The sequence below is a fragment of the Mobula birostris genome, chromosome 13 (assembly GCF_030028105.1).
Source record: "Mobula birostris isolate sMobBir1 chromosome 13, sMobBir1.hap1, whole genome shotgun sequence".
Classification (NCBI taxonomy): Eukaryota; Metazoa; Chordata; class Chondrichthyes; order Myliobatiformes; family Myliobatidae; genus Mobula; species Mobula birostris.
The window spans coordinates 950,811-964,232 of NC_092382.1; the positions used below are offsets into that span (position 1 = coordinate 950,811).

The window sequence follows — 13,422 nt, forward strand, 5'->3', positions numbered from 1 at the left end:
AGAGGGAATGGGAACCGATGGATCTCTCAGACAGAGCTGAGCTCCAGCTGTCTAAATGCAAGGATTGGGAACTCGGAGAAAGGGAACAAAATCTTTTACATCAGCTGTTGTGAAAATCACCTTCATTCTGCCTCCAATCACAACCAAGAGAAAATCTGCAGAGAGGGCACAGTTTTAAGGTGCTTGGAAGTAGGTACGAAGGAGATGTCAGGGGTGTTGTGTTCTTTATACGTACCGTGGGTTACTAATAACAAACCATATTCTGCAGAATTGAACTTCTACTTAACAGCAGCAAAACCACGTCTTACACTGCCATGCTTCTCTATCATTCTTCATTTCTGCTCATGTTAGTAACTCTGTCCAGTCACGTCATGACACGTGATATCACCACAAGGGGTAAGTTTTTTTACACAGAGTGGTGAGTGCGTGGAATGGGCTGCGGCAGCTGTGATGAAGCCGGATACAATAGGGTCTTTTAAGAGGATCCTGGATAGGTACATGGCACGTAGAAGAATACAGGGCTATGGGGAACTCTAGGGAATTTCTGAAGTAAGTAATGTCTGGCACAGCATTGTGGGCCAAAGGGCCTGTATTGTGTTGTATAAATGGGGAAGTCACTTACCCATGACCTCTGGTTGTCGTCCTACCCAACATCAGTGGAAAAAGCTGCTTGCATTTACCCTATCTATACCCTCATAATTATGCCTACTTCCAACAAAGCCTTTTTTTAGGTGAATATGATGATGAGGGGCATTGATCATGTGGATAGCCAGAGGCTTTTCCCAGGGCTGAAATGGCTAACACGAGGGGCATAGTTTTAAGCTGCTTGGAAATAGATACCGAGGGGATGTCAGGGGTAAGTTTTTTTTACACAGAGAGTGGTGGGTGTGTGGAATGCACTGCCAGCAGTGGTGGCCGAGGCAGATAAAATAGGGTCTTTTAACAGCCTCTTAGATAGGTACATGGTGCTTAGAAACATAGAGGTCTATGTGCTAGGGAAATTCCAGGCAGTTTCTAGAGTAAGTTTCATGGTTGGAACAACATTGTGGGCTGAATGGCCTGGAATATGCTGTAGATTTCTATGTTCTATGTTGAACAGTGAAATAACTTTGGCTATCCTACAATCCTCTGATAACTCTCCCATTACTAAGGATGATTTAATTATCTCTGCTGGGGCCCCGACGATTTCTGCACTTGCCTCCCATGGGGACCGAGGGCGCACCTTGTCATGCCCTGGAGATTTATCCACCCTCTTCTTTAATCTGTACAGGGTCCACGATTTTAATGCTGCTTTTCCACACTCTCATTGACACTGTGTCCATCTGAGTAAATAGAAATGAAAAAAATATTTAAGATCTCCGCCATCTGCTTTGGTTCCAGCCATGGATTGCCATTCCGGTCTTCCAGAGGACCAACTTTGTGCCTTGCAATCCTTTTGCTTTTAATCTATCTCCAGAATCCCTGAGGATTATCCTTCATCTTTTCTGCGAGGGGAATCTCATGCCGCCTTTTAGCCCTCCTGATTTATTTCTTATACTCCATTTCAACCTGCCTGCCTATCCCTGTTCTGCAACTCCATTTTGTGCTTCATCAGGGTCTCAATATCTCTTGAAATCTAAGGTTCCCTACAGTTTCTATCTTTACCTTTTATTCTGACAAGCACATACCCGCTTTGTACTTTCAAAATTTCGCTTTGAAGGCCTCAATTTACCAAGCACACCTTTGCCATAAAGCAGCCTGTCCCAGGCCACAGTTGCCAGATCCTAGTGTCATAATTCCAGGTGTTGATCCATGCCCTGAACACATCCGCCTTTCCTACGCTGCTCCTTGTATTGAAATATACAGGGCTCAGCATATTCACTGCACCATGCTCAACTTTTTCATTCCTGACTTTGTCTGAGGACTGAACAACAACTGTCTCCGCAAACCCTGCACTATCTGTTCTGTTATTCAGGCTCCCATTCCCCCTGCAACTTCAGTTTGACCCTCCCCCACCACCACCTCCCATAGCAGCTCTATCACCCCTTTGGCTTTCATCTCCCAGATCAATAAAAAGGAGGTGCATACCTGGTACAGGCAGATTGGAACAAATGGGGTACTTGTGAGATACAGGAAATTCAAGTGAACACTTATGAAAGACAAAGAAGGCATGAGGTTACCCCAGCAGGCAAGATGAAGGAGAATCCTCATGGATTCTGCAGATATGTTAAGAGTGAAAAGATTGCAAGGGAAAAAATTAATCCTCTGCAAGATCAGAATGGTAATCCATATGAGGAGACAAAATAGATGTGGGAGATATTTTTTGCTCAGGAGATGAACGCAGAGTCTATAGAAGTGAGGCAAAGCAGCATCAAATTCCTAGACCCTGTACAAATTACAGAGGTGGAATATGGGAGGTGGATCAAGAAGGTTTGGTCACTCAGCACTCAAGATGAGATAGTAAATTGGATGAGACACTGTCTTTGGGAGAAGCCAGTGTGTGGTAGCAGATGGCTGCCTCTTGACCGCATCCTGTGACTAGCGGTGTGCCACAGGGATCAGTGCTGTATCTGTTATTGTTTGTCATCTATATCAGTAATCTGGATGATAGGGTGGTTAACTGGATCAGAAAATTTGTAGCTGACACCAAGATTGGTGGTGTAGTCGTCAGCGAGGAAGAGTATCATGGTTTGCAGTATGATCTGGACCAGCTGGGAAAATGGTTTGGGAAATGGAAAATGTAATTTAATGCAGACAAGTGTGAGGTGTTGCACTTTGGTATGACCTACCAAGGGAGGTCTTTCACAGTGACTGGTCAGGCATGGAGGAGTATTGTAGTAAGAAAGGGTCCTGGGAATACAAGTCTTTAATTCACTGAAAGTGGTATCACAGTTAGATAGAGACAGAAAGAAAGATTTCAGCCCATTGGCCTTCATGAACTAGAGTACTGACAACAATAGACGGATGTTATGTTGACTTGTAGAAGGCACTGGTGAAGCCTAATTTGGAGTATTGTGTGCGGTTTTGGTTACCAACCTACAGGAAAGATGTAAAAGAGGTTCAGAGAAAATTCACAAGGATGTTGCCAGGTCTGTAGGACTTGAGTTATAAGGAAAGATCGAACAGGTCAGGACTTTATTCCTTGGAACATAAAAGATTGAGGGGAGATTTGATTGGGGTATACCACTATTATGAGGGACATAGATAGGGATTTTACCACTGAGATGGTGTGGGACTACAACCAGAGGCCATGGGTTAAGGGGGAAAGGTGAAACATTAAGGGGAACATGAGGGGAAACTTCTTCGCACCGACGATCATCCAGGTGTGGAACGAGCAAAGAGCACAAGTGGTGCATGCAAGCACGATTTCAACATTTAAGAGGTTTGAGTAGGTGCCTGGATGGTAGGGGTATGGGAGTGGGCAGTTTAAATAGTTCAGCACAAACCAGATGGCCCAAGAACCTGAAATAATACAAAAATTCACTTTAAGTCCTTTTCACAGCTGTGCAGACCAACCATTCATCTCAGCAGGAATTTTTTTATATGGCGTTAACACTGTGGCACTTTAAGTTAATCATATGTAAAAGAAAATCCCAAATGCATGTCAAGAAAGACTATTTGCGTGATACTGTTTCAGTTACTGTGGGGCCAGGCACCCATGCTGCTCAGCAGGAACAGGGAATAATACCAATGGAGAGAGTCAAACTGAGCCAGGTCACAGATTGGAGATGGCAGAAATGCCCCATTTTTATAGAGACAGGAAGAGCATCAGAGAATTGATGGTCATTCCAGATACCAGCACTGTGCCCAGTTAGAAGATGATTTCTCTGTCCATCTCGGGTTGAATCTCACTATAACAGTGTGATACCAGATCAAACCTTGGCAACTCAAGTAATCTCATCTGAAATGTTGTCCTACACACACTAATGGATTTTGTTATTCTTTTTACAGATTAAAAATGAGAAGGAATTTGTCCCCAGGAATCTCAAACACGACACGCCAGTTTTGCTGTCTCTGTCTAGACATTTAAGAAAAGGAGCAAGGGATTCAATCAGCCATCCTTCCTGCTCAGAAGGTGGGGAGGGATTCACTCGTTCATTTGACCAATTGGTACACCCATTATTTTACACAGGGGAGAGGCCGATCACGTGCTCGGACAGTGGGAATGGATTTACTCGGTCATCACAACTGAAGGTACATCAGCAAGTTCACACTGGACAAGGCCATTCATCTATTCTGTGTGTGAGGAAGGATTCAGTCGGTCTTCCCACCTGTCGACACACCAGTCAGTTCACATCGAGCAGAGGCTGGTCATCTGCTGAATTTGTGGGAAAGGATTCACTCAGTCATCTGACACAATGGCTCACCAGCGTGTTTACACCGGCGAGCAGCCGTTCACCTGCTCAGACTGTGGGAAGGAATTCACTGAGTCATCCAACCTAATGGCACATAAGCGAGTTCACACTGGGGAGAAGCCGTTCACGTGCTCAGTCTGTGGGAAGAGATTCACTGATTCATCCAACCTACAGAGACATCAGCGAGTTCACACTGGGGAGAAGCCGTTCACCTGCTCAGTCTGTGGGAAGAGATTCACTGATTCATCCACCGTACAGAGTCATCAGCGAGTTCACACTGGGGAGAAGCCGTTCACCTGTTCAGAATGTGGGAAGGGATTCACTCAGTTATCCAAACTACAGATTCATCAGCGAGTTCACACTGGGGAGAAGCCATTCACCTGCTCAGAATGTGGGAAGGGATTCACTCAGTTATCCGCCCTGCAGAGACATCAGCGAGTTCACACTGGGGAGAAGCGGTTCACCTGCTCAGTCTGTGGGAAGAGATTCACTGATTCATCCAACCTACAGAGACACCAATTAGTTCACACAGGGGAGAAGCCGTTCACCTGCTCAGTCTGTGGGAAGAGATTCACTGATTCATCCACCCTACAGAGTCATCAGCGAGTTCACACTGGGGAGAAGCCGTTCACCTGCTCAGTCTGTGGGAAGAGATTCACTGATTCATCCACCCTACAGAGTCATCAGCGAGTTCACACTGGGGAGAAGCCATTCACCTGCTCAGAATGTGGGAATGTATTCACTCGGTCATCCCAACTACTGGCACACCAGTCAGTTCACACTGGGGAGTGGCCGTTTACCTGCTCAGAATGTGGGAAAGGATTCACTCAATCGTCCACCCTACTGACACACCTGCGAGTTCACACTGGGGAAAAACCGTTCACCTGCTCAGTCTGTGGGAAGAGATTCACTCAGTCATCCAACCTACAGAGACATCAGCGAGTTCACACTGGGGAGAAGCCATTCACCAGCTCAGAATGTGGGAAAGGATTCATTCGGTCATCCAACCTACTGGCACACCAGTCAGTTCACAATGGGGAATGGCCGTTGTTATGAATCCCTAGATTTCGTTTCCTGTGGACTGTCATTTTGAGAGAGAGAGAGAGGTTAAGAATGGAAATCAGTCTGACTTGCAGCTTGTTTACATCACTCACAGCTTGTTTAGTTTTAACCGAGGACACAGACACTCAGAGTCAGACTGAGATGAAGGAGGATAAATGGAAGGATCAAAACAAGGGAACTAGTGGCCAAGGGTCACTGTTTAGAACTTTCCTATGCCCACAAGGGTGGGTTAATTATCGATTCAGCGAACATCAAATGTGAGGTTGTCACCTCGTTTGATCCATACGAGTGGATCTGATTTGGGGTATCCTGTGAAGACCACTTATGTGTTAACCCTTGCCTGGGTGTGGTGTGGGAATTCACTTGAAGACGATACCCCTTGTGACAAGTCACCTTCAGTGATAATTTGTATGTGGATTTGGAACGACGACAGATAAAATCTACAGCGACTGTTCTTTCGTTTTACCACTGTGGAATTCGACAGAATTGCCTTCTCTTGACATTTACCCTGCACTACAAATATCTCTCTCTCATCACCTATTCTGTGGTTGAACTGAACTTTCATAGTTCACCATCTCAAGACTCCAAGCCTGGTTTCCCCTGAGCTCAATAGTTTGGGAGTTATATTTACACACAAGTACACATAACACTGTTAACTTTTGTTTATCTTGCTAATTACTATATTGTTAGTAGATACGAATAAAGATAGTGGATTTAACATCAAAAACAGACTCTAAGTGTAGTCTATTGCGTCCGGCTCATTTCTAAAGCGTTACGGTTCATAACAAAATTTGGGCCTGCATCCTGGATAGGAACAGATTTGGAGGTGTATTGATTAATTATCGATTTCATTGGAGAAATCCCTTTTGATTTATTTGTGTGTGGAAAATCAGCAGCAATGGATGTTGATAGATTTCTGGAAGCACCAACCTCTGAGGCACTAAAGGACACCAGAAGGATTGATATGTTGAGTATTGCAAAAAGGTTAAAACTTGCTAAGGTGAAATCGACAATGAGGAGGTCACAGATGCAGAGGATAATAGCTGAACATTATGTATCTGAGGGTGTGTTTAAAGTGGAGGACTTGGAGGTGTTTCCTGGAAGTAAGCCTAGTGAGCTTAGGCTCCCGTACAAGTTAGAAAAATTAAAGATGGAGGCTGTGGAAAGGCAGAGGCAGGTTGAGGCTAGAGAGGCAGGAAAACAGCCATTACTATTCTGCCATCATCCATGCTAGTGTCCCCTTCCAATCAACTTTGGTGAGCTCTTCTCCCATACCTCCGTAGTTCCCCTCACTCCACTAATAATGATGCATCGTGTTGTACCTTTCCCCTCTCAAAGTGCAGGGTGAATTGTAACATGTTATGATCACCAAGTCCACGTTTCCTTTACCATAAGCTTCGTAATCAAACCTGGTTCATTACACAACACCCAATCCAAAATTAACTTTTCCCTAATGGGCACAATTACAAGCTGTTCAAAAAGGCATCTCATTGGTATTTTCCAAATTCCCTCTCTTGAGATCAAACACCAGCCTGATTTTCATGATCAACCTCCACCCATCCCACTCATGGACTGTTTGTTCCACTCCCATCTGGGTAGACTACGCAGCATCCTCACCAGGACGGCCAGCCTCTGGGACAGCTACTTTCCCCAAGCAGTAAGGCTGATAAATATCTCTACCCACTAACCCACCCTTCCACACCACCAAACACCTCTATTTTATAATTTCCTGTCTGTCATCTTATATGCAGGCATACTTTTATTTATTATTTTATCATTTATTATTATATTGTAATTTGTCCTCTACTGTGCCTATTTTCTTGTTTATTATTTATTGTAGTGCCCTGCACTGTTTTGTGCACCTCATGCAGTCCTGTGTAGGTCTGTAGTCAAGTGTAGTTTTTGTGTTATTTTACGTAGTCTAGTGTAGCTTTGCGTTGTGTCACTTAGCCTAGTGTAGTTTTGTGTTGTTTCATGTAGCACCATGGTCCTGGAGGTATGTTGTTTTTACTGTGCACTGTAACAGCAGTTTATGATCGAAATCACAATAAAAAGTGACTTGACTTGACTATACCGAGCGTCACTTTATGGACATACAATCAATCCGTGCACAGTTTACAAGCTGTGGATATATGTTTTTACTATTGTGTTTTTGTGCTGCATTGAAGCCGGAGTAATAATTATTTTGATCCCATTCATATTTGTCTGCTGGAAATGGAATTAAACTACCTTGAATCTTGAATAAACATTTCAGCAGACTGCAGCGTCACATTTCTGTCTCTCAGTGTTCCTGCGGCAGAGCGTCACCCGGTGACAATGGAGTCCACAAATCAGGGGCTCCTGTTATTGTGGCAAATCACCACCAAGTGGCAGTGTTGTCCACAAGAGGGAGCAGTTTACAGCGATAAGGAAGGGGTGTAGGGGGCTGGAAGCCAACTCTGCAAGTGGATGAAGTGCCAGACCTGCCCCAAACCACTCTCCCCACCACCAGTCAGGGCCCCAAACAGTCCTTCCACATGAGGCAACTTTTCAACATCGTGCCTGTTGGGGTCATCGACTGTTTCCAGTTTTCCAGGTGTGGCCTCCTCGACATTAGTGAGACCCGATGTAGTCTCTGCATTCTGCACTCTGTCCCGATGAGATTCTGCAGATATTGGAGATGCAGAGTAACAAACACAAAATGTTGGAGGAAGTCAGGAGGTCAGGTAGCTTCTATAGCGGTGGATAAATCAAAACAGAGATTTCCTGCAGAGACCCTTCATCAGGACTGGAAGTGGGGAGAAGCTGGAACAAGATGGTGCGGGAGTGGAAAGAGTCCAAGCTGGTAGATGACAGGTGAAGTCAGGTAAGAGTGAAGGTGAGTGGGTGGGGGAAGTGGGAGATGAAGTGGGTGGGGGAGGTGGGAGATGAAGTGAGACACTGTGAGGTGGGAGGTGGAAAATGCAAAGGGCTGAAAAGAAGGAATCTGATAGGATAGGAGAGCGGACCATGGGGAAAAAAGGAAGTAAAAGAGGAACCAGAGGGAGACGATCCACAGTGGAGAAGAGAAGTGGGGAGACAGAATGGAGGAGACGGGCGTGTGGGTTGATGAAAAGAAAAGGTGGCAGTAGAAGTTAAAGATATCGATGTTCATGCCGTCGGGTTGTAAACTACCCGGATGTAATATGAGGTGTTGCTCATTTAACCTGCAAGTGGACTCATCGAGTTAGTTAAACAATGAACCGGAAGGGAGAGTGGATTAATAGTCTTCCCCTGGCATCCCTATTAAATCATTCCTCTCTCACCTTGAACCGGTGCCATCTGGTTGTTGATTCCACAAAAGTGGGGCAAAGGACTGCGCACGTTCCCCAGTTCTGTACACTCAGGGTCTGGGACACCTGCATCATGTCAGCCTCAATCTCCTGCACTTCAAGGTGTGAAGTCCCAACCTGCCCAACCTCTCTCCAGAACTCAGTCCCTCGAGTACTGGCACCATTCTCGTAAATCTCTCCTGCACTCATTCCAGATTGACGTCCTCTCTCCGACAGCAGAACGACCAAAACTGAATACAATAGTCCAGGCGCGGATACCCTAACCCTAATGCAACCTCACTAGCCTCTTCTTCAGACTATGAGCTATGAGATATGAGACAGAGGCTGCTCAGCCAATCAAGTCTGTTCCACCATTCCTTCATGTCCAATTCATTATCTCTCTCAACTCCATTCTCCTGTCTTCTCCCCTTAATCTGTGAACATCCATTTAAAATACACTCACTGACTTGGCCTCTACTCCATCCGTGGCAATGAATTCCAAAGATTTACCACTCCCTGACTCAAGAAATTCCTTCTCAGCTCTGCTCTCAGTGGATGCTCTGTACATTGAGGCCGCGGCCTCTGGTCCCAGACTCACACAGCGTAGGGTGCATCTTCTTCATAGCCACTCTGTCCAGGCCTTTCAATATTTAATAGGTTTCAATGAGATCCCCTCTCTTTCTTCTAGACCAGTGAGTACAGGGTCAAAGCCGTCTAACGCTCCTCATACGTTAACCCTGTCATTCCTGGAATCATTCTTGTGAACCTTCTCCGGACGCGCTCCAATACGAGCACATCTTTTTCTCAGACAGGAGGTCGGAAACTGGTCACAATATGCCAAGAGCGATCTGACCAATGTGTTATAAAGCTACAGTGTCACATCCTTGCTCTTATATGCGAACATTACAGCTGTCATCCTTAATCAACTCAATCTGCAAGCAAACCTTCAGGGGCTCCTGCTCACCGACTCCCAAGTACCTATTTCTGATTTTTGTATTTTCTCCCATTTATTTTTTTTCTCTCCGTCTTTATTCTTTCTACCAATTGTACATGACCGGACATTTGCATACACTGTATTTCATCTGCTACTTCGTTGTCTGTTCTCCAACCCTATCAAAGTCCTTCTGCAGACTCCGGCTTTCCTCCAAACTACCTGTCCTGTACCTATCTTTGTATCAACTGCAAAGTTCATCACCCAGGTATCAATTCTGTCATCCATATCATTCAGATTTAATATGAAAACATGTGGTCTCAATACTGACCCCTACGGAACACCATTAGTTAGCGACAGCAAAACAGAATTCTCCACATTATTCTGACTCTTTCTCCCTTGTCAGTCAGCCGATCCAATCTTCGACCCATACAAGTATCTTTCCTGTAATTCCATGAGCTGTGATCTTGTTCAGCAGCCTCACATGCAGCCCCTTAGAAACATGGAAAACCTACAACACAATACAGGCCCTTCAGCCCACAAAGCTCAGCCGAACATGTTCTTACCCTAGAACTACCTAGGCTTACCTATCGTCCTCCAGTTTTCTAAGCTCCATGTACCTATCCAGGAGACTCTTAAAAGACCCTATCATTTCCACCTCAACCACAACCGCTGGCAGCCCATTCCACGCACCCACTACTCACTGCGTAAAAAACTTACCCCTGATATCTCCTCCGTACCTACTCCCAAGCACCTTATAACTGTGCCCTCTCATATTAGCCATTTCAGCCCTGGGAAAAAGCCTCTGACCATCCACATGATCAATGCCTCTCGCCATCTTATACAGCTCTATCAGGTCACCTCTTATCCTCCATCACTCCAAGGAGAAGAGGCTGAATTCACTCAACCTATTCTCATAAGGTATGCTCCCCAATCCAGGCAACATCCTTGTATATCCTCCCTGCACCCAATATACCTCATACAATGTATTTTGTCTGCTACTTCATTGCCTGTTATCCAAACCTATCGAAGTCCTTCTGCAGACTCTCGCTTTGCTCTAAACTACCTGTCCCGTACCTATCTTTGTATCAGCTGCAAAGTTCATCACCCAGGTATCAATTCCGTCATCCGTATCGTTCATATTTAACATGAAATGATGCTGTCTCAATACTGACCCCTACGGAACACCATTAGTTACTGACAGCAAAACAGAATTGCCCACATTATTCTGACTCTTTCTCCCGTCAGTCAGCCAATCTTCGATCCAGACAAGTATGTTTCCTGTAATTCCATGAGCAGTGATCTTGTAAAGCAGCCTCACATTTATTCCACATCTGACTTTAGTTTCTCCTTCTCTAATGTCAGGGTGAATTTGATCATATTTAGATCACTTGCCCCTAAGGGTTCTTTGAACGTAAGTGACCTAATTAATTCTGGCTCATTACGACACCCAATCCAGAATAGCTGATCCCCAAGTGGGCTCAACCACGAGCTGCTCTAAAAAAGCATTCTGTAGGCATTCTAGGAATGCCTTCAGTTGAGAACAATACACTAATTTTCCTTTTCACCTGCATGACAATCCTGCATGACTATTGTAAGATTGCCCTTTTGGCAAGCATTTTTAATCTCCCATTGTACTTTGTGGACCACATACTTACGACTGTTTGGGGGTTTCTATACAATTCCCAACGGGGATTTCTTTTACATTTGCTGTTCCTTAATTCTACCCACAGATTCTACACCTTCCAACCCTATGCAACCTCTTTCTAATGATTTTATTTAAAATTTTACCAACAGAGCCACACAACCCCACTAACAGCTTGTTCTTGGCTTGTTCTTTCAAGAAACATATAAGTATCTGGGAAACAAGAGGACCTGCAGATGCTAGAGATCTAGAGAAATACACACAAAGTGCTGGAGGAGCTCAGCATGTCAGGCAGCATCTATGGATGGGATTCAACATTTCCGGCCAAAACCCTACATTGGGACTCTTGATACCCACGTATCTGGAATATCAACAAGCAAAGACAGTAAAAAGTAGTGCGAAACAGGGAAAACATTTGACAAAATATAGTTCAAGGCTTAAAAACCTGCCAATCAGAGCTCAATAGTTAACAAATACAACAACAGCAATAAACAATTTCATCAATACCGACATTGACTTTATTTTAATGAAAATATCTTGATTCAATTTCAATCAGCAAAATTTCCAAAGGTAAATAAAAACTGAAGTGATAACTTTAGAAAAGACTATTTACACTCAAACCCACTTAGATTAACACTACCTTGGACAGAAGGAGGAAGAGAAATAACACACATGAAAAACAAAAATCACACAACAGTCAGATAAAACTTGAAAGTATATTTTTTCATCAAAACTGAACTGGATTCAGCACTCCCTGTGTGTGTCTGCAATCATGATAAGGAATACAGCCCAGAAACTCAAATGACAGGCTAACTCAGAAAAAATGAATCATCACTGTGGAAGAAAACATTAACCAGTGGAATGAGTATGACCCTCCATGGGAGACATCCCAACGATCTGAGCAGACGAGATGTTGACAAGGAAGCATCGAGCACCTGACTGAGTTGGAGACCTCTTCCCAGAAACAGAGGGGTTCCTTGCAGAAATGCAGGACAAGGTGGTTAACAAAAGGAAAAACAAAATTGAAAATACATGAAATACAAACAACGCAGTAAGTTCAGAAAATGCAAGAGAAACCAGACACGATCCAACACATTCCAGGATCCTGCAGCAGTTTAACTCAATCTGATTACTTACAAAGGTACAATCAAGTGGCAAATATCATTCACCAAAATCTTGCTTTAAAATACAAACTCATGAATGACCACAACTTCATTGAAGCACCATAAATTCAAGCCTGATTCAGTTAGAGTCAAAATCTTACAAATTATATGATAATCAATACATTACTACTAATAGCACAAATGATAACCATCCAGATATAATATTACAGGATAAACAAGCAGGAACAACTCCCTCAATAGATATAACCATTCCCCGCACACACATGTTCCTCGACCAGTGGAGCACCTCACCACAGGCATTGTTTGTGTCATCAGTCAGACAACCGAATTATTTTCTCTGTCAATCGGCTTCGAAATATTGCTACTCTGTCATTCGTTGCCACACCCCACTGCTGATTCCCTTCTCCTCACCATGCGTTCTTACCCCAACCATCATCCAGAGCCCCAAGCTCTGCCCTGCGTGGACCCGCCTCTGGTTTCTGACCCTGCTCCGTTGAACAACTAACTGATGGCTTCCCTTTCTGCTTTCAGTCTTTAGAGGACAGTGGACAACTCTTTAGAAGCAGGGAAAATGACCCATAATGTGGAAATGAGTCATGAATAAGGATGTTAACTCCCAATGTCATTCTTCTTCAGCCCAGAGATTAGAGGGGCGAAGAACATCTCAAACAGAACTGCAGTCAGCTCAACTTCTTCAGTCTGCAGGAAATTCAAGGGAAACCTCTTCACCCACAGAGTGGTGACTTTTGGAACCCATCACCACAGGGAGAGCGAGAGATGAACAATAGGGGAGGATTTAAAAGGACTGTCATGGAACAGAATCACTGGCAGGGTCCAGCCAGCCTGAGTTGACGCTCTACTGTACACTAGGTATGTTATAAATTCACTAAGTACCGGAGACAGAGTTTAAAATAGAACTGATTTATTTGTCTCAGATCCAGAATATTAAACTCCAGTCCCATTAAAGGTGAACATGCAGCAGAAGAAACTCCTCCCATGCCCAGTGACCAGGGTGCAGAACTGGGTGTGGTGAGCA

The 13,422-nt window shown here is 44.3% G+C and overlaps 2 protein-coding genes across 2 annotated transcripts in view; one reads left to right on the forward strand and one right to left on the reverse strand.

Moving 5' to 3' along the window:
• The window catches only part of LOC140208210 (uncharacterized), a 61,175-nt gene that overhangs the window by 31,512 nt on the left and 16,241 nt on the right, over positions 1–13,422 (reverse strand). The window lies entirely within an intron of this gene.
• Positions 4,521–6,146, forward strand: LOC140207354 (uncharacterized; the record flags this gene model as incomplete). The annotated part of the gene is made up of 1 exon (XM_072275905.1): positions 4,521–6,146. A coding segment is annotated over one exon (870 nt), but the record flags the coding sequence as incomplete, so codon positions are not given.